The sequence below is a fragment of the Lutra lutra genome, chromosome 8 (genome assembly GCF_902655055.1).
Source record: "Lutra lutra chromosome 8, mLutLut1.2, whole genome shotgun sequence".
Classification (NCBI taxonomy): domain Eukaryota; kingdom Metazoa; phylum Chordata; class Mammalia; order Carnivora; family Mustelidae; genus Lutra; species Lutra lutra.
The window spans coordinates 34,905,297-34,925,375 of NC_062285.1; the positions used below are offsets into that span (position 1 = coordinate 34,905,297).

General features: G+C 39.3%; 1 protein-coding gene across 3 annotated transcripts in view; it reads right to left on the minus strand.

Moving 5' to 3' along the window:
- Positions 1 to 17,155, minus strand: part of USP18 (ubiquitin specific peptidase 18) — a 41,638-nt gene extending 24,483 nt beyond the window's left edge. For all 3 annotated transcript variants that reach the window (XM_047743017.1, XM_047743018.1, XM_047743016.1), the window contains exons 1-4: positions 16,900 to 17,155; positions 14,743 to 14,839; positions 7,483 to 7,628; positions 49 to 128 (exon numbers count right to left, since the gene is read on the minus strand). In XM_047743017.1, coding sequence (XP_047598973.1) covers positions 49 to 128; positions 7,483 to 7,628; positions 14,743 to 14,839; positions 16,900 to 16,957 — 381 coding nt within the window. In that variant the 5' untranslated portion in view covers positions 16,958 to 17,155. The remainder of the gene's footprint in view (positions 1 to 48; positions 129 to 7,482; positions 7,629 to 14,742; positions 14,840 to 16,899) is intronic.
- Positions 17,156 to 20,079: the final 2,924 nt, after the last annotated feature.

Sequence of the window (20,079 nt, forward strand, 5' to 3'; positions counted from 1 at the left end):
AATGAGCAGCATCTTAAACTTCTGAGTTCTCTGGTTCTAGGATCTCACCAGGTCCACATCTGTGATTTGGTCCTTAATTAGGTTCCAGACCGTGAGGTAGAGTTGAGCAGCATCATGCTGGACAAACACTGGACAAAGAGAAAAGTAACAGCCCAATCAGTGAGGTCACCAAGGGACAATTCTCATGGATGCCCTTGTGCCCTAGCTACCTACATGTACATGAACATTCACCATTTTGTCCTCTCCGAGCCCTCAACATCACCACCAACCCCCACTTTAGTGAGGCACTAAAAGTGAAAAATAAGCTTGTTTATTTTTTTAGGAACTCAGTAAATATTCTTTGTTTATTTTTTTTAATTTTTTATTTTTTAAATTTCTTTTCAGTGTACCAGAATTCATTGTTTATGCACCACACCCAGTGCTCCATTCAATACGTGCCCTCCATAATAACCACCACTAGGCTCACCGAACCTCCCACCCCCCCGCCCCTCCAAAACCCTCAGATTGTTTTTCAGAGTCCATAGTCTCTCAATGGTTCATCTCCCCCTCCAATTTCCCCCAACTCCCTTCTCTCCTCTCCATCTCCCCATGTCCTCCATGTTATTTCTTATGCTCCACAAATAAGTGAAACCATATGATAATTGACTCTCTCTGCTTGACATATTTCATTCAGCATAATCTCTTCCAGTCCCATCCATGTTGATACAAAAGTTGGGTATTCACAACTCCTCTTAAAATTCAAAATCCAGTCTGACTGCATCACAGAAGTTTCCTTTTCTCTGAGCCATCCACACTTACTGGCCTCTACTGGGGGACCCAGCCACATAAAACCAATATTCCATAGTGGATTCTTTCCAATTTCCAAGCCAAGCCAACACCTTATTTGGACTCTAATGACCATTCATTTCTCTTTCTTTTTATTTAATTTCTTTTTCATTCCCCATAAATTGAGCAGTTTTCCAATGCTCATATCTGACCCAGGTCTTCCCCAAAGGTATCTGGGAGGACAAGAAAGGAAAGAACTGTCTCAGTGTTAGATGATGCTGGCTAAGAGGAAACAGGAATTAAACAGTAGATTTTCCATATGTTATGTAAGAAGCCTAAAAGACAGATATAAATGAATTTCTATTGTTTAAAAGAAACCTAGGAATACAAAGAACATGAAAAACACACTGAGGACTATTTTACAAAAGAATATATGTCTGCCAACATGCAAAGACACTGCAAGAAAAGGTAGTTATTGTAAATGTATTAAATATTCATATCAGCTATCTCAACACCTTTTTATTTCCTTTATTATACTTATCACAGTTTGTACTTAACATTCTTTATTTCATTTTGTTTTGTTTGACTTTTGTTTTGGCCTGTCTCTTCTCAAGATTATAAGCTCCATGGAAGCAAAGACCCTATCAGTCTATTCCCTTATCTGCAACACTTGCACAATAGCTGGCACATAATAGGTGAACACTATCTATGAGCTGAATGAATTAATTAATCCATATTTTAAGGTAATAACCCCAAAACCTAAAGACAAACAGAGAGGAACTAGGGTTGAACTATGCTGTCTCCAGGGAATTCTTTACAGAAGACTGCCTGCCATGAAGCCAACACTGGACATAAAGATAGATCTCCTTGTCATGTGAAGACATTTTGCCTCTTCTGATCATACCAGAGCCAAGAGTCCTGATTTGCCTAAAAAATACAGGGATATCTGCCCAACCCATAATTTAGTTAACACCTGCTATGTAAAAGGCATTGCACATGCTAGAGAAAGTTACTATCCCCAAGAAACCTATATTCTAGTGGAGGACAAGTATCCACAAAGTCATAATTTAAAGAATAAGAAAAATTACCGAAGGTAATCAAACTGCTATGAAAATTGATATAAAAGTGAAAATACAACTGGAATGATGGAGTGAAGAGCTCTATAAATCTAATCCTCCAGAAAAGCAATGAAAATCCTGGCAAAAAAATTATAAAAATCATTTTTTCAGAACTCTAAAAATTACCCAAAGGTTTAAAAAATCTTAGGAATATTTATTCAACAAACACAGCAGAACCTACATAAGAAGAACAGGATTTCAGACTTTTCAACTTGGCCTATTCCCATTTCCTTCTTCCCAGCTCTGTAGTAGCTTTGAAAACAAGAAAACCTGCAATCATAGAAGCTGTGAAAACCAGAAGCCTTGCAACCAAGAAAGAGACAGAGTGGGACGGGAGTTCCTCAAAAAGTTGAAGAGCATTTTTATTATTTGACTTGTCTTGCAGCTTTATGGAAAAGCACCCTGTGATGGAGGTTGTCATTATTGTCTGACCTAACTCAGAGCTTAAAATCCTATCCCCAGGATATTTGTCAAAAGAAATCAATGATAGTTAATATTGTGATTGCCTAAGATTGTAATAACAGATGGGGCAAAAAAAAAAAAAGAGACCAGCTGAAACTTAAAAGATGGATCTGAGTACTGAGATGTCCATAGTGGACTTCTAAAATCTCTGACATATTCTTGGTGATCTGGAAGGCCATTTGTAGGCCTTTAAAGAAATCCCTGACCAATCATTAGGTGACATTAAACTAACCAAACAGAATCTTTAATGGCCACACACAATAGGAAGCATAGCCTTACAGAATTAGTCCAGGAGAGTCATTAAACAAATAGCAACAACAAAACAAGAGCAACAACCTCATCGTCAGTTTCTGATTTCCACTGTTGCCACATTATATTATCTAAAATGTTTAGTTTTTAACAAAAAAGTACAAGACACACAATGAAGCAGAAAAGTGTGGTACACATACACACAAATAGCAATCAGTAGAAACTATCACTGAGAAGATCCAGATATTAGTTTCACTAGACTTTAATTTTTTTTAATATTTTATTTATTTATTTACAGAGAGAGAGAGACAGTGAGAGAGGGAACACAGGGGGAGTGGGAAAGGGAGAATCCGGCTCACCACTGAGAAGGGAGCCGGATGCAGGGCTCTATCCAAGGACCCTGAGATCATGACCTGAGCCCAAAACAGATGCTTAATGACTGAACCACCCAGGCACTTTAGTCTCACTAGAATTTAGATTAGTTGTAATTTATTCAAAGAACTAAATAAAACAATATCAAAATAACTAAATATCAAAGCAATGTCTCACCAAACACAGAATATCAGTAAAGAAAAAATTATTTTAAAAATCCAAATAGAAATTCTTGAACTAAAAAATACAGTAACAGAAATGAAGAGTTTTCAAGAAGTGGTCAGTAGCAGATTTGATCTGGCAGAAAAAAAGAATTATCAAACTTGAAAACAGGTCAATGAAGTCATACAGTCTGAGGAATAAAAAGGAAAATGAATGAGGATAAATGTACAGAGCACCAATAGGCTCAATGATGAATTCTACCAAACATTTATGGAATAAATTATACCAGTTCTCAAAAAAACTCTTCACAAGATAGAAACAGAGGAATTTGCTCTATAAGGTCACCATTCTCCTAATACAACAACCAGACAAAGACATTGCAAGAAAGAATACTACAGGTCAATATCTCTCATGAACATAGATACAAAAATCCACAAGAAAATATTAGCAAATAGAATCCAACAAAATATAAAAATTATATACAACAACCAAGTGAGATTTACCCCAGGTATGCAAGACTAGCCCAACATCTGAAAACTAATTAATGTAATCCATCACATCAATACACTAAAAACAAAATTCAAATGATTTTATTAATAGATGCCAAAAAAGCATCTGACAAAATCCAACATTCATTCATGATAAAAACTCTCAGCCAACTATAAACTGAAAGGAGCTTCCTAAATTTGATAGGGACACCTTCAAAAAAGCCTACAGCCAACATCACACTTAATGGTGAGAAATTTTTCTGCTAAGATCAGGAAAAAGACAATAGTGTCCCTTATCACCACTCCTTTCAATGTGGAATTGGAAGTCCTAGTTAATGCAGTAAGACAATGAGAGGAAATAAAGGGTATACTGATTGGAAAGAAAAATTAAGAGTGTCCTTATTTGCAGGTGACATGATCATCTATGTAGAAAATTCAGAAGAATCAACAAAAAACTCCTGGAACTAGGAGTTGGATACAACTGGAACTAACTTCGATACAAGTTAAATATATAAAGGTAAGGATACAGGTAAATATATATCAGCAATGAACTGGGGATTTTTTCCTTTTTTTATTATTATGCTCAACTAGTCAACATATAGAACATCATTAGTTTTTTATTAAGGGGAATTTTAAATTAAAAGCATAATATTGTTTATGTTAGAAACCATGAAAATGAAATGCCTAGATATAAATCTAACCAAATATGTACAAGATCTATATGAGAAAAACTATAAACTCTGATGACAGAAATCAGAAGAATTACATAAATGGAGAGATATCCCATGTTCATGGAAAGAAGGATTCAATATTGTCAAGGTGCCAATTCTCACATCTTGATCTATAGACTCATTGTAACTTCAGTCAAGATCCCAGCAATTTATTCCATGTATATTGACAAAGTGATTCTAAAGTCTATTTGGAGAGGCAAAGACCCAGAATATCCACATGCAAACAAATGAATCTATACACAGAACTTAAATCCCTTAAGAAAACAAATTCAAAATGTGTAATAAACTTAAATGTAAAATGCAAAACTATAGAGGTCCTAAATATAATATGGGAGAAAATCTAGAAGAACTTGTGTTTGATGATTACTTTTTTTTTTTAAAGATTTTATTTATTTATTTGACAGAGAGAGATCACAAGTAGGCAGAGAGGCAGGCAGAGAGAGAGAGAGAGAGAGGAGGAGGAAGCAGGCTCCCCGTTTAACAGAGAGCCCGATGCGGGGCTCGATCCCAGGACCCCAGGATCATGACCGGAGCTGAAGGCAGAGGCTTTAACCCACTGAGCCACCCAGGCGCCCCTGATGATTACTTTTTAATGCAACTCCAATGTACAAGCAACAAAAGGGAGAAGTGGTATACTGACCTCATTAAAAATAAACATTTCTGCTCTGTGAAAGATACTATCAAAAGCATGAGACAACAAGCCACAGACTGAGAGAAAATATTTCCAAAAGGCATATCTTACAAAGGACTGTTACCCAAAATACACAATTCTTCAAACTCAACAATAAGTCAAAAAAAAAAAAACCTAAATAAAAAATGGATAAGAAACATGAATAGACATCCCATGAAAGACGATATACAAATGGCAAATAAGCACATGAAGTAGTGCATGGCATATGTTAAAGAGAATTAAAGAGGGCAGGTGATATAATGAGCACTGGGTGTCATAGTGAATTAATGAATCATTGAATATTATATCAAACCAAATGATGTACTATATTTGGCTAATTTAATATAAATGAAAAAATAATAAAAAAGAGAAATTGCAAATTAAAATAATGAGATACCTCTACAAACCTATAAGAATGGCCAAAATTTAAAACACCAACATAGTACTAGAAGTCCTAGCCTCATTTTTCAGACAACAGAAAGAAATAACATTCAAATTGGCAAAGAAGAACTAAAACATATTCATCAGGGATATTGGTCTGAGATTCTCCTTTTCGATGGGGTCTTTGCCTGGGTGGGGACTGGGTAATGCTGGCATCATAGAAAGAGTCTGGAAGTTTTCCTTCATGAAAAAAATGTTCAACACCATTAGCCATCAGGGAAATTCAAATCAAAACCACACTGAGATATCACCTTACACCAGTTAGAATAGCTGAAATTAACAAGACAAGAAACAACAAGTGCTGGAAAGGATGTGGAGAAAGGGAAACCCTCTTACACTGTTGGTGGGAATGCAAGTTGGTGCAACCACTTTGGAAAACAGTGTGGAGATTCCTTAAGAAATTAAATATAGAGCTACCATATGACCCTGAAATTACACTACTGGGTATTTACCCCAAAGATACAGATGTAGTGAAAAGAAGGGCCATCTGTACCCCAGTGATCACAGCAGCAATGACCAGTCACCAAACTGTGGAAAAAAACCAAGATGCCCTTCAACAGATGAGTGGATAAAGAAGATATGGTCCATATATACAAAGGGATATTACACCTCCATCAGAAAGGATGAATACCCAACTTTTGTATCAATATGGACGGGACAGGAAGAGATTATGCTGAGTGAAATAAGTCAAGCAGAGAAAGTCAATTATCATATGGTTTCACTTACTTGTAGAGCATAGAGAATAACATGGAGGACATTAGAAGAAGGAAAGGAAAAGTGAACTGGGAGAAATGGAAGGGGGAGATGAACCATGAGAGTACTATGGATGCTGAGAAACAAACTGAGGGTTTGGGAAGGGAGGGGGTGGGGGGGGTGAGCCGGGTGGTGGGTATTAAAGGAGGGCACATATTGCATGGAGCACTGGGTGTGGGGTATAAACAATGAATCTTGGAACACTGAAAAAATAAAATAAAATTTTTTAAAAAGTGACAAAATCATAAAACACCTAAGAACAAAAAAAAAAAAAAAAGAAAATGGAGGAGTATAGAGGGAGGGAGGGGAAAATATAACAAAAGATTAAGTCAGAAAGGGAGATAAACCATAAAAGAGTCTTAACTAGAAACACCCAGGGTTGTTGGAAGAGAAGGGGTGGAAATGTCCAATATAATGAGCATTGGATGTTATACACAACTGATGAGCCTGCTTTTGAAACTAATAATAAACTATATGTTAATTAACTGAATGTAAATAAAATTTTAAAAAATAAAGAAATAGTGGCTGAGACTTCCCAAATCTAGGGAGAGATTTAGACATCAAAGTTCATGAAGCTCTTAGGTCCCCAGACACATTCAACTCAAACAGATATTCTCCAAGACACATCAATAGCAAAACTTTTAAAAATCAGTGACAAGCAACTAATGAATCATTGAATACTACATCAAAAATTAATGATGTACTTACTATATGTTGGCTAATTGAACTTAATAAAAAATCAATGACAAGCATTAAAATCATTATGAGAAAGGGACCTTATCACTTACAAGGGAAGCTCCCATAAGGCTATCATTGGAATTTTTAGCACAAACCTTACATGTCAAGAGACAGTGGAATGACATATTCAAAGTGATAAAAGGAAAACACTGCCAGTCAAGAAAAATTTACTTTAGAAATGAGAGCGAGATAAAGACTTACCCAAACAAATGCTGAGGAAGTTCATCACCACTACACTTGCCTTACAAGAAATTGCTAAAGGGAGTTCAGTTTAACCCAAAGAAAGGACCCTAACTGTAAAAAGGAAAATGACTGAATCAGTCATTTTGAAACTTCTTACAAAGAAAAGCGTAGGTCCAGAATTGGCTTAATTCTACCAAACACCTAAAGAACTAATACCTATACCTTCACAAATGCTTCCAAAACAAAGAAGAGGTAACAGCAGCTGACTCATTCGTTGAAGCATTCCCCCTCCTTCCCCTTCCTAACTTCTTCCCACTCCCTCTCTTTCAGAGCTGAGAAGGCTATCTTACTTGGAACATTGTACTTCTGGAGACAGTAGGCAAGCTCCATAGGTTGCACTGCTTTCTGCCGGCTGTCCTGCATCTTCTCCAGTAGTAAGAGCAACTGGAAAGGGACACTTCTCCTCTGCTCTTCTGTTCCCCTTGGTACTGTTATCCTGCCAAATAAGAACATCCATGAACCTCCTTATCCCCACAGTTCCCAATGCTAGATGCATACTGGAATCACTTGGGGGAACTTCCAAAACTCTCCATGTCCAGGCCACTTGGGAGACTAACAAAATCAGAATGTTTTTTAGTCAGCATTTCTGATGGTGGGGCGCAGTTATCAGAATTTTTGTTTCCCAGATGATTTAAATATATACAAGGTTGAGAAGCACCAAATTAGCTAACTGGCTATGGAGAGTATCTTTTCAAGGAGGGGATAAGACAACTCTTGCCTTACCCCTCTCCCAACTCTGCCCAATAATCACACTTAAATGAAGGGCAAATGAAGAGAGTCCTGGGTCCACATCAATGTGGTAATACAGCAAAATGTCCAGGCTGAAGTACTCCGAAGTGAAAAGGCAAATACCAATTTAGGTCCTGGCAATAAAGGACATGAAGGAATGTCAGGGTTTTTTTAAATAACTTATTTAATTATAGGCATCTCTCATTGCCCAAGCCAATAGAAGGAGGAACACAACTAGTCCCGGGAACACAACTAGATAACTATCAAGTAGACCTGAAGACAGAACAAACTCCACAACTAAAGGGAAAGAAGAGGCCACATCAAAGAATGTAGAAAGTGCAGAGGTGTGGTTTAGGGGAGAAAAAGACTGCAGGTGCTGCAGAGGGAAGGGAGCCATGGTCATGGAGAAGGGGAAGAAAGAGAGGAGTACACAGGAGAACACACAAGGAGAACATTTCCCCAAAGCCATTGGTTTAGAAAATGATAGGGGTAAAATTTCATGAGTTCTTGCAATCAGCATCTGGAACCACAGCCAGAGATCAGAGGGCCAGAGCCAAGATCAGAGGGCTTGACTGGGATAGAGCCTAGAGGTCACTGTGCTGTTCATGGAGAGAAGGCAGGAAACAACCTGTGGGGCAGACAGCATGGAAACAGGGATTTAAAGTATGCCTGGGGCACACAGTGGGGAGATTATTTGCTCCTCTCAGAGCACATTCCTGAGAGGAAGCATGTACAGGGACATCACTCAGGAATAAAAGAGCCAGGTGGCACCATTTCCCTCCCCTACCCTTCAGCATGAACACAGAGCCACCTGTGGGAAGCAGGTGTATCAACACTGGCTGCCTAACTTACGTACACCAAGACCCATACCTCTGAGCTCCAGTAAAACAACCCTTCTCAGTCATGCTTCTCTAAGTCCCAGAGTGGTGAGCCCCTCCCCCAGAAGACCACCACAAACCCCTGCCCATAGCACACCTCCCAACCAGAGAGTCCTGCAGGACCTCAGTTGTGGAGGAGGTGGTGACAGGTCTCATTTCACAAGCAAACCAGGGCACATCTAGTTAAAACTCACCACCTAGTTAAAATTCAGGCCAGAGATAAAACACTGATCACAGCAGGCAAGGAGAGCTTCTTTAAATGACTGGCCTGAAGGATAGGGCAACCAAAACAACAGAGCACATACAGCACACACAGGAGACACTCCCTGAAGCAGCAGGCCCTGGACATTATGGGACCTCTCTTTATTAGGTCATTACTTTCAGGAAGAGGAGACACAACTGACTTTTCTAATACAGAGAAGCAGGCAGAGACTTAGACACAACAGGAAGACACAGGAATTTATCCCACATGAAAGAACAAGGTAAGGCCATAGCTAGAGATCTGAATGAAACAGATACAAGTAACATGTCTGAGGGAAAACTTAAAGCAATGATCATAAGGATACTCATTGGGCTTGAGAAAAGAATGAAAGACATCAGTGAGACCCTTATCACAGAGATAAAAGAGTTAAAGAAAAAAAACAAAGATGAAGAGTGCAATAAATGAAATTAGAAACCTGTCTGACGCAATGAACAGCAGACTGGAAGAACCAGAGGAATGAATTAATGACTTAGAAAACAAAGTAATGGAAAGCAATGAAGCTGAACAAAAGAAAGAAAAAAGAATTATGTAACATGAGAATAGACTTACAGAACTCAGGAACTGAGTTATTAAGTGTAATAACATTTGTTTTATAGGAGTCCCAGAAGAAGAGGGAGAACAGGGGACAGAAAATTTATTTAAGAATAAAATAGCTATAAGAGTTTCTAGGACAAACAAAAACTAAAAGAATTTGTGAACATTAAACCAGCCCTACAAGAATTATCAAAGGGTATCCCTTGAGTGAACAGAGAGCCCAAAAGTAACAAAAACCGGAAAGGAACAGAGACAATCTACACGAACAGCAACTGTACAGGTAATACAATGGCTCTCACTTCATATCTTTCAATAATTACTCTGAATATAAATGGACTAAATGCTCCAATAAAAATACAGGGTATCAGATTATCATATGGTTTCACTTATTTGTGGAGCATAACAAATAGCATGGAGGACAAGGGGAGATGGAGAGGAGAAGGGAGTTGAGGGAAATTGAAAGGGGAGGTGAACCATGAGAGACTATGGACTGAAAAATAATCTGAGGGTTTTGAAGCAGCAGGGGTTGGGAGGTTGGGGGAACCAGGTGGTGGGTATTAGAGAGGGCATGGATTGCATGGAGCACTGGGTGTGGTGCAAAAATAATGAATACTGTTATGCTGAAAATAAATAAAATAAAAAAAAATACAGGGTATCAGGAAGGATAAAAACACAAGACCCATCAATAAGCTGCTTACAAGACACTCACTTTAGGCCCAAAGATACCTCCAGATTGAAAGTGAAGGAGTGGAGAAAAATTTATGATGCCAATGGACACCCAAACAAAGCTGGAGTAGCCATCCTTGTATCAGACAAACTATTTTAAACCAAAGACTGTAATAAGAGATGAAAAAAGACAGTCTATCATAATAAAATATCAACCTCAATGGAGAAAACCTGAGAGCTTTTCCCCTAAGGTCATGAACAGGACAGAGACAGAACACTCTCATCACTGCTGTTCAACATAGTACCAGAAGTCCTAGCCTCAGCAATCAGGCAACTTTAAAAAGAAATAAAAGGCATCCAAATAGGAAAAGAAGTCAAACACTGACACTTCACAGATGACATGATACTCTATGTGGAAAACCCAAAAGACTCCACCAAAACACTGCTAGAATGGATACAGGAACTCAGCAAAGTGGCAAGATATAAAATCAATGCACAAAAATCAGTTGCATTTCTATACACTAACAAGGAGGCAGAAGAAAGAGAAATAAAGGAATCAATCACCTTTACAATTGCACCAAAAACCATAAGATATCAAGGAATAAGCCTAACCAAAGAGGTGTGCATATGTGTGTGATATAATGGAATATTACTTTGCCATAAAAAAGAATGAATTCTTGCCATTTGCAACCACAAAGATAGAGGAAGTAATAATATCCTAAATGAAAATAAGTCAGTCAGAGAAAGACAAATACCATATGATTGCACTAATTTATGGAATTTAAAAAACAAAAAAAAATGAGCATGGGGTAAAAAGAAAGAGAGGGGTCAACTAAGAAGCAGACTCTTAACTACAGAGAACAAAATGCTGGTTACTAGAAGGGAGGTGGGTAGGGGGATGGGTGAAATATATGACGCAGATTAAGGAGGGCACTTGTGGTGGGCACCAAGTGATGTAGGGAAGTGTTGAATCACTATATTGAACCCCTGAAACTAATATTACATGGTGTGTTAACTAATTGGCATTTAAATTAAAAACTTAGGGGCGCCTGGGTGGCTCAGTGGGTTAAAGCCTCTGCCTTCGGCTCAGGTCATGATCCTGGGGTCCTGGGATCAAGCCCTGCATTGGGCTCTCTGCTCAGCAGGGAGCCTGCTTCCTCCTCTCTCTATGCCTGCCTCTCTGCCTACTTGTGATCTCTGTCTGTCAAATAAATAAATAAAAACATTTTTAAAATTAATTAATTAATTATTAAAAACTTAAAAAAATAATCTAGTGGCAAGAAAAAAACTTACTAAAAATAATTTAATCAATTAATAAGTAAATAAACATTTTTTAAAAGAATGTGTGATGAAGTATGTACATGTATAAATATATATACACACATATATACACTGTGTGTGTGTGTGTGTGTGTGTGTGTTCTGTTTGAGAGAAATCAATGGAGAGATGCAGGGACCTACTTGTTGATTTATTCCTTCTCTGAAATTTCTGATATTGATCTAGTCCCAACACTGTTTTAACCAAATCAGTGGTTGTCAATCCTGGCTGTAGTTTCAAATCATCTGGGGAGTCTTTAAAAGTACCAGTGCCCATACGTGGAATTTAAGAAACAAAACAGGGGCATCATGTTGCCTGATTTCAAGCTTTATTACAAAGCTGTGATCACCAAGACAGCATGGTACTGGCACAAAAACAGATACACAGGCCAGTGGAATAGAGTAGAGAGTCTAGATATGGACCCGCAACTCTATGGTCAAATAATCTTTGACAAAGCAGGAAAAAAATATCCAGTGGGGAAAAAAAAAGACAGCCTCTTCAATAAATGGTGCTGGGAAAATTGGACAGCTATGTATAGAAGAATGAAAATCGACCATTCTCTTACACCTTACACAATAATGAACTTGAAATGGATAAAAGACCTCAACATGAGGCAGGATTCTATCAAAATCCTACAGGAGAACATAGGCAGTAACCTCTTTGACATCAGACACAGCAACTTCTTTCAAGACACGTCTCCAAAGGCAAAAGAAACAAATGGACTTTTGGGACTTAAACAAGATAAAAAGCTTCGGCACAGCAAAGGAAACAGTCAACAAAACAAAGAGGCAACCAATGGAATGGGAGAAGATACTCACAAATGACACTACAGACAAAGGGCTGATATCCAAGATCTATAAAGAAATTCTAAAACTCAACACCCTAAAAACAGATAAACATATCAAAAATGGGCAGAAGACATGAACAGACACTTCTCTAAAGAAGATATACAAATGGCTAACAGACACATGAAAAAATGTTCATCATCATTAGCCATCAGGGAGACTCAAATCAAAACCATATTGAGACACCACCTTACACCAGTTAGAATGGCCAAAATTAATAAGACAAGAAACAAGTGTTGGCAAAGATGTGGAGAAAGGGGAACCCTCTTACAGTATTGGTGGGAATGCAAGTTGGTGTAGCCACTGTGAAAAACAGTGTGGAGATTTTTTAAGAAAGTAAAAATAGAACTACCCTATGACCCTGCAATTGCACTACCGGGTATTTACCCAAAGATACAGATGCAGTGAAAAGAAGGACCATATGTACCCCAATGTTCGTAGCAGCAATGGCCACAATCACCAAACTGTGGAAAGAGCCAAGATGCCCTTCAACAGATGAATGGTTGAAGATGTGGTTCATATATACAATGGAATATTACACCTCCATCAGAAAAAATGAACATTCAACTTTTGTATCAACATGGATGGGACTGGAGGAGATTATGCTGAGTGAAATAAGTCAGGAAGAGAAATCAATTATCATATGGTTTCACTTACTTGTGGAACATAAGGAATAACACGGACAACATTAGGAGAAAAATAGGAAGAGTGAATTGGGGGAAATCGGAGGGGGAGATGAACCAGAAGAGACTGTGGACCCTGAGAAAAAAACTGAGGGTTTTAGAAGGGAAGGGGGTGGCGGGATGGGTGAGTCTTGTGGTGGGTTTTAAGGAGGGCAGATATTTCATGCAGCACTGGGTGTGGTGCATAAACAAGGAATCTTGGAACACTGAAAAAATAAAATGTAAAAAACAATAATAATGGCTAAAAGACACATGAAAAAATGTTCATCATCACTAGCCATCAGGGAGATTCAAATCAAAACCACATTGAGATACCACCTTACACCAGTTAGAATGACCAAAATTAACAAGACAGTAAACAACATGTGTTGGAGAGGATGTGGACAAAGGGAACCCTCTTACACTATTGGTGGGAATGCAAGTTGGTGCAGCCACTTTGGAAACCAGTGTGGAGATTCCTTAAGAAATTAAAAATAGAACTTCCCTATGACCCTGCAATTGCACTACAGGGTATTTACCCCAAAGACACAGATGTAGTGAAAGGAAGGGCCATCTGTACCCCAATGTTCATAGCAGCAAAGGCCACAGTCGCCAAACTGTGGAAAGAACCAAGATGCCCTTCAACGGACGAATGGATAAAGATGTGGTGCATTTATACTATGGAGTATTATGCCTCCATCAGAAAGGATGAATACCCAACTTTTGTAGCAACATGGACGGGACTGGAAGAGATTATGCTGAGTGAAATAAGTCAAGCAGAGAGAGTCAATTATCATATGGTTTCACTTATTTGTGAAGCATAAGGAATAACACGGAGGCCATGGGAAGATGGAGAGGAGAAGGGAGTTGGGGGAAATTGGAGGGGGAGATGAACCATGAGAGAACTGTGGACTCTGAGGAACTAACTGAGGGTTTTGGAGGGGAGGAGGGCGGGAGATTGCATGAGCCTGGTGGTGGGTATTGTTGAGGGCACATATTGCATGGAGCACTGGGTGTAGTGCATAAATAATGAATTCTGGAACACTGAAAAGAAATTTAAAAAATAGTAAGAGTAATTTAAATTAAAAAACAATAATAATAAAAAATTAAAAAAATAAAAGAAGAAAAACAGGTGAACATAGCGGGGAGGGAAGGAAAAATAAAATAAGACAAAATTGGAGAGGGAGACAAACCATAAGAGACTCTTAACTATAGGAAACAAACAGGTTTGTTGGAGGGGAGGTAGGTGGGTAACTGGGTGATGGGCATTAAAGGGGGCACTTGATGAAGTGAGCACTAGCTATTATATGCAACTGATGAACCATGAAATTCTACCTCTGAAACTAGTAATAAACTATACGTTAATTAAATGGATTTTAAATTTAAAAACAAAACAAAAAATTAATTAGTTAAAGTAAAAAATAAAAGTACCAGTACCTGAACCCCACCCTAGACCAACCGAAACCAAATATCTGGTGGTGGAAATAGGTATTCATATTTCTTTTTAAACTTCTTAGGTGGTTACAGAGTGTAGTCTAGATTGTTTAGAACAAGATCTTTTTTCTGGCAACCATTCAAAGAAGATTTTTTTAAAGTATAAGTCACTGTGAAAAATTGGACATATGAAAATGCAGAATAATATACATGTTAGTCTTACCTCTTCAATATCTTGGTGAAGCCCACATTCATAATTAACACCTGAATCAGGGAGTTAAGACAGCAGGTCTGGCCAATGTTGTGTAAACCAACCAGGCCTATACGGGGAAAAGAAAAAAACATACTGAGGACAAGGGCAAACTAAGGGACTTAACAAAAATCAGATGGTTTTCTAAGATCTACCAAGGTCATGAAATCCTGCAAAATACTCTCAGAGGTACAAAGACTTCACAAAAGAGCTTGCAAACAAACTGGAGAGGAGAGATAAAGCATGCGATTCTGAAAAACAAAATAGCAGTAAAACTTTTTTAAAGAAAGTCAAAGTGCCACCTGCAGTGCCTTATTTAGATGTCTGTGGAGTCTCGGAAGCTTGACTACCTTATGTTCTCCTACAAACAGACCTGGAGAGCTTATTTGGAGGTTCTAGAAGGGGAGCACAGTGACTTGTATACCCTTGACAGAAAAACAGCCCTCCTGTATCGGGGAAAGTTGTCCTCTTGGGACTGAGCATGCAGCTTCAGGAGGGATGCATGTGAAGTGGTGAGGGAGGAAGGGGACACCTGCCTTGACAGCCAGATCAGCCAAATCAACCCTGGAAATCAATGAGGTGACAGACCTCACAGCCAGATCACCCTCACATCCAGCAGTAAAACTTTTAATAATTCATTAGGAAAAGAGAGTTGTCACAAGAAACACTATTATAATTGACTTTCTCTGCTCCACTTATTTCATGCAGCATAATCTTCTCCAGTCCTGTCCATGTTGACAGAAAAGTTGGGCATTCATCCTTTCTGATGGCTGAGTAATATTCCATTGTATATATGGACCACATCTTTATCATTTGTCTGTTGAAAGGCATCTTAGCTCTTTCCACAGTTTGGTGATTGGAGACATTGCTACTATAAACATTAGTGAACATATGGCCCTTCTTTTCACTGCATCTGTATCTTTGGGGTAAATACCCGTAGTGCAATTACAGGGTCACAAGGTAGCTCTATTTTTAATTTTTGAGGAATCTCCACACTGTTTTCCACAGTGGCTACACCAACTTGCATTCCCACCAGCAGTGTGGGACATAAGGAATTACATGGATGACATTAGGAGAAGGAAAGGAAAAGTGAATTGGGGGAAATCGGAGGGGGAGACGAACCACGAGAGACTGGGGACTCTGAGAAACAAACTGAGTGTTTTAGAGCGGAGGAGGTGGGGGTATGGGTGAGCCTGGTGGTGGGTATTAAGGAGTTCGAGTATTGCATGGAGCACTGGGTGTGGTTCATAAACAATGAATCTTGGAACACTGAAAAAATAAAATAAAATTTAAAAAAAGAAACAGTATTATGCAATGTCAAATGAGTAGTACAAGCAATTGTTATAAGAGCAAAGACAAAGAAAGAAACACTACAGAAAGCATAACTGGGAGCATTTTGAGTTCTTCCCACTCAAGCTGTTCCCTACAGAGTTGAGTCAGAATGAGCATCTATGGAGCTCATAGATAAAAGTAATTTCCTAGCTAGTCTATTTCAGACTCCAGTGGAAAGGCTGAAAGAAATCGGGGCGGGGGGGGAGGCTCTGGGGGAAATTCACTAATCTAAGCTCACTTCCAGAGGCCAGATGCCAAAAGGAACTTATGAAGATGTGAGAAAACCAAAAGACAGCATTTCTCTGATGTACTAGGAACCAACCTCTCTTTTCCCAACTCAACTTGGACACAGCTGACCGCACAAGGTGAGTAATTTAAGAGAGAGGGAATACCACTAATCTCAGAGTTCCTGAGGAAGTAGTTTTGAGTGTGTGATTAAGATGAAAAAAATCCAGGGACAGCAAGTAATCACAGATTTTGGCTCCTGAATCAGCAGAAAGAAGAACCTTGCCTCTAGATATCCTAGCACACAGGTGTAAGAGTAAAGGCAAGAACTAATGCTGGCTGTTGTTATATGCCAAGCTATAACTCAAAGCACTTTCCACAGATTATCTCACTTACCCCTCCCAACAACCCTATGTGCTCAGTACTATGATTATTCCCATTTTACAGATGCAGAAATGGAGGCATAAGAAATCAGGAGTCTTTAACCACAAAGATCTACTACTTCAGAGTATAGTGGGTGAGCAAAGCATTTCTATGCAATCAAAAAGAGAAAAATGTGAGGAATCTAATGACCATGGGGAGAGTCCCAGGCACTGAGGCGCTCCTTTAGCTGCTCCTTCTTCCTCTTCATGTTGTTCTCTTCCTTCTTCTCAATGGGTTCTGCTGAGAAATGCTGAGACTCAGCCAGGACGCACTGGCAAATTTCCTCAGGGATTCCTGCACCTGACTCATTAGCGATCACTCCAAAATCCCCAGGACACTGGCTGCCCAGCCTGTCTTCAGGACTGCACACTCCAGGAAGAGCTCACATAAGTCAGCGTTGGTGGGAGTTCTGTGAAAACACACCACAAGTAGGTAAGGATAAGGGAAGAGGGAAAGCATACTCATGTGATCAGTTCTAATTCCAAAGAGACAAGTCGGATGTAGATGGAACTCTAGTGTATTATGCTAAGTGAAATAAGTCAGAGAAGGACAAATACAAATATGATCTCACTCATATGTGGAATTTAAGAAAGAAAGTAGATGAACATATGGGAAGGGGGAAAAGAGAAAAAGGAGAGAGGAAAACAAGCAATAAGTGACTCTTAAGGGAAGAGAACATACTGAGGGTTGATGGAGGGAGATTTGGGGGAGATGGGCTAGATGGGTGATGGGTGTTAAAGAAGGCACTTATCTGCAACGACATGGATGGAACTAGAGGGTATTATGATAACTAAAATAAGGCAATCAGAGAAAGAAAAATACCATATGTTTTCACTTATATGTGGAATTTAAGAAACAAAACAGATGAACATAAGGGAAGGAAAAATGAAATAAGATAGAAACAGAGGGGGGGGGTGCCTGGGTGGCTCAGTCGGTTGGGCATCTGCCTTCAGCTCAGGTCATGATCCCAAGGTCCTGAGATCAGACCCCACATCTGGTTTCCTGCTCAGCAAGGAGCCTGCTTCTTCCTCTCCCTCTGCAGCTCCCCCTGATTGTTCTTTCTCTGGCAAATAACTAAATAAAATCTTAAATTAAAAAAAAAAAAACAGAGAGGGGCGCCTGGGTGGCTCAGTGGGTTAAGCCGCTGCCTTCGGCTCAGGTCATGATCCCAGGTCCTGGGTTCGAGCCCCGCATCGGGCTTTCTGCTCAGCAGGGAGCCTGCTTCCTCCTCTCTCTCTGCCTGCCTCTCTGCCTACTTGTGTTTTCTCTCTGTCAAATAAATAAATAAAATCTTTAAAAAAAAAAAAAAACAGAGAGAGACGCAAACCTTAAGAGACTCTTAGCTATAGGAAACAAACAAGGTTGCTGGAGGGGAGGTGGATGGGGTGATGGGGTAACTGGGTGATGGACATTAAGAAGGGCACTTGATATAATGAGCACTGGGTGTTATACACAACTGATGAATCACCACATTCTACCCCTGAACTAATAATACACTATATGTTAACTAAATGGAATTTAAATTAAAATTTTAGAAAGGGAGGGAAGGAGGGGGAGAGGAAAAAAGGGCTGACTTGTGATGAGCACTGGGTTATATGTAAGTAAAGAATCACTGAATTCTACTCCAAAAACCAATACTGCACTGTCTGGTTTTTTTTTAAACAGAGTGAGAAAGAGACCACAAGAGTGGGGTGAGGGGTAGAGGGAGAAGCAGGTCCCCCACGAGGAGGGAGCCTGATGCAGGGCTCAATCCCAGGACTCTGGGATCATGACCTGAGCTGAAGGCAGACACTTAACCAACTGAGTCACTGAGATGCCCCTACTGCACTGTATGTTAACTAACAAAATTAAAAAAAAAAAAAAAAAAACAGACAAGTCTTGGAAAGAAATGTTTGACTTATAAAGCTCTAGGGCTAGAAATGACAACTAGGCTAGATACTCCTTACCTTTGTCTCACATGTTTCCATTTTCTTCTTCAGAACAGACTGCCATATAACTCTTTCCCACAGGTTCTCTACTCTGGCAAATAGCACAATATGAACCAAGGGGGTCCAGATCAGAAACCTGGGTGTCTCCTTTCTCCTCACTCCCTGGCCCAAACAATCATCGAGGACTGTTCAACTCCACCACCTAAAGGCCGCTCACAAGCACTCTCCTTGCTATCTATACCCTTGACTTCCTGGGAAGCCTGTCCTGACTCCTCACATGAAGGCTACATGTTGTCTGTGTGTCCATACACCTTGTACTCAGAGCTAATCAAGTAATTGGTTCACTATATTCTATTGTGGGGAATAGCTATCTCTCCACTTGTTCTGGACAGTGATGTACCACTCACACTCTTCCTGCAGGATCAACATGATTTCTTAGGCTGAGAGGAACACAGCTTGACAGCTCCCCACTCAGTCCCTGTCCAATAATCTACCCTTGAAAAGAAGTTTATCCCTATACAATGAATGGACAATAGCAGGTATAAAATCTTACCACCTTGCCTCAAGATGAAATAGCTTTGAAGGGTCAGCCAGCCCCAGAGTTCCCTTAAGAACAGCTGAGGCCTCTGCTGCAACTATTTGGCAGCCCTTCCCTCTGTCTTTCCCTGCTTTGCTCACGTCTCCCAGATGTTGTTCCCAAGGGTACTCCCCAGTAATCTCCTGCATACCCATCTCAGAGTTTCAGCATCTGACCTGAGACCCTAAACTGTGAGCATCTGGAAGGCAGGGAGTGTGTTTCTTCAACTGCTTCCTTTACACTTAGCACAGAGTTTTGTGGGCATTCAGTAAATAACCACTGAATGAATGAATGAACACATGAAAGAATAAGGACTTGTATGGAACAAAGAAATGTGTTCAAATACTTAAAAGGCTATCATGTGGAAGTGATATAATTAGACTTACTTAGATTTCTTGTCTTTGGGGCATGAGGATGGAGGAGGTCAAACTACCTAAAATGTGAAAACTACTAAGAAATAGACTTAATTTCAAAATAAAGAAAGTCAACTCCAGCAGCAGTAATTTGTCAGTAAGCAGAAGCTGGGCTAGCCCTTGAAAGAGAGAGTGCAGAAAGGAATTGAAGGGTGGGTGGCGTGTGAGATCTCGTTTGCCTTCCAAACCCGAAGCCTGTGATTCTTTCTAGTTATTCATTTTAATTCAAGTGGAAGCATTCAAATATGTCCCACTGAATTATGTATTCTGGAAAATTACCACGGCAGCTGGAAAGAGAAATCACTGCTGTTCCTAGAGAAAACAGTTCCCTTGTACATACACAAATGCCCACCAAGGAAAGAAATATATGTATTTTTTAAGATTTTCATTATAATTTTTAAGGTTGTTTTTC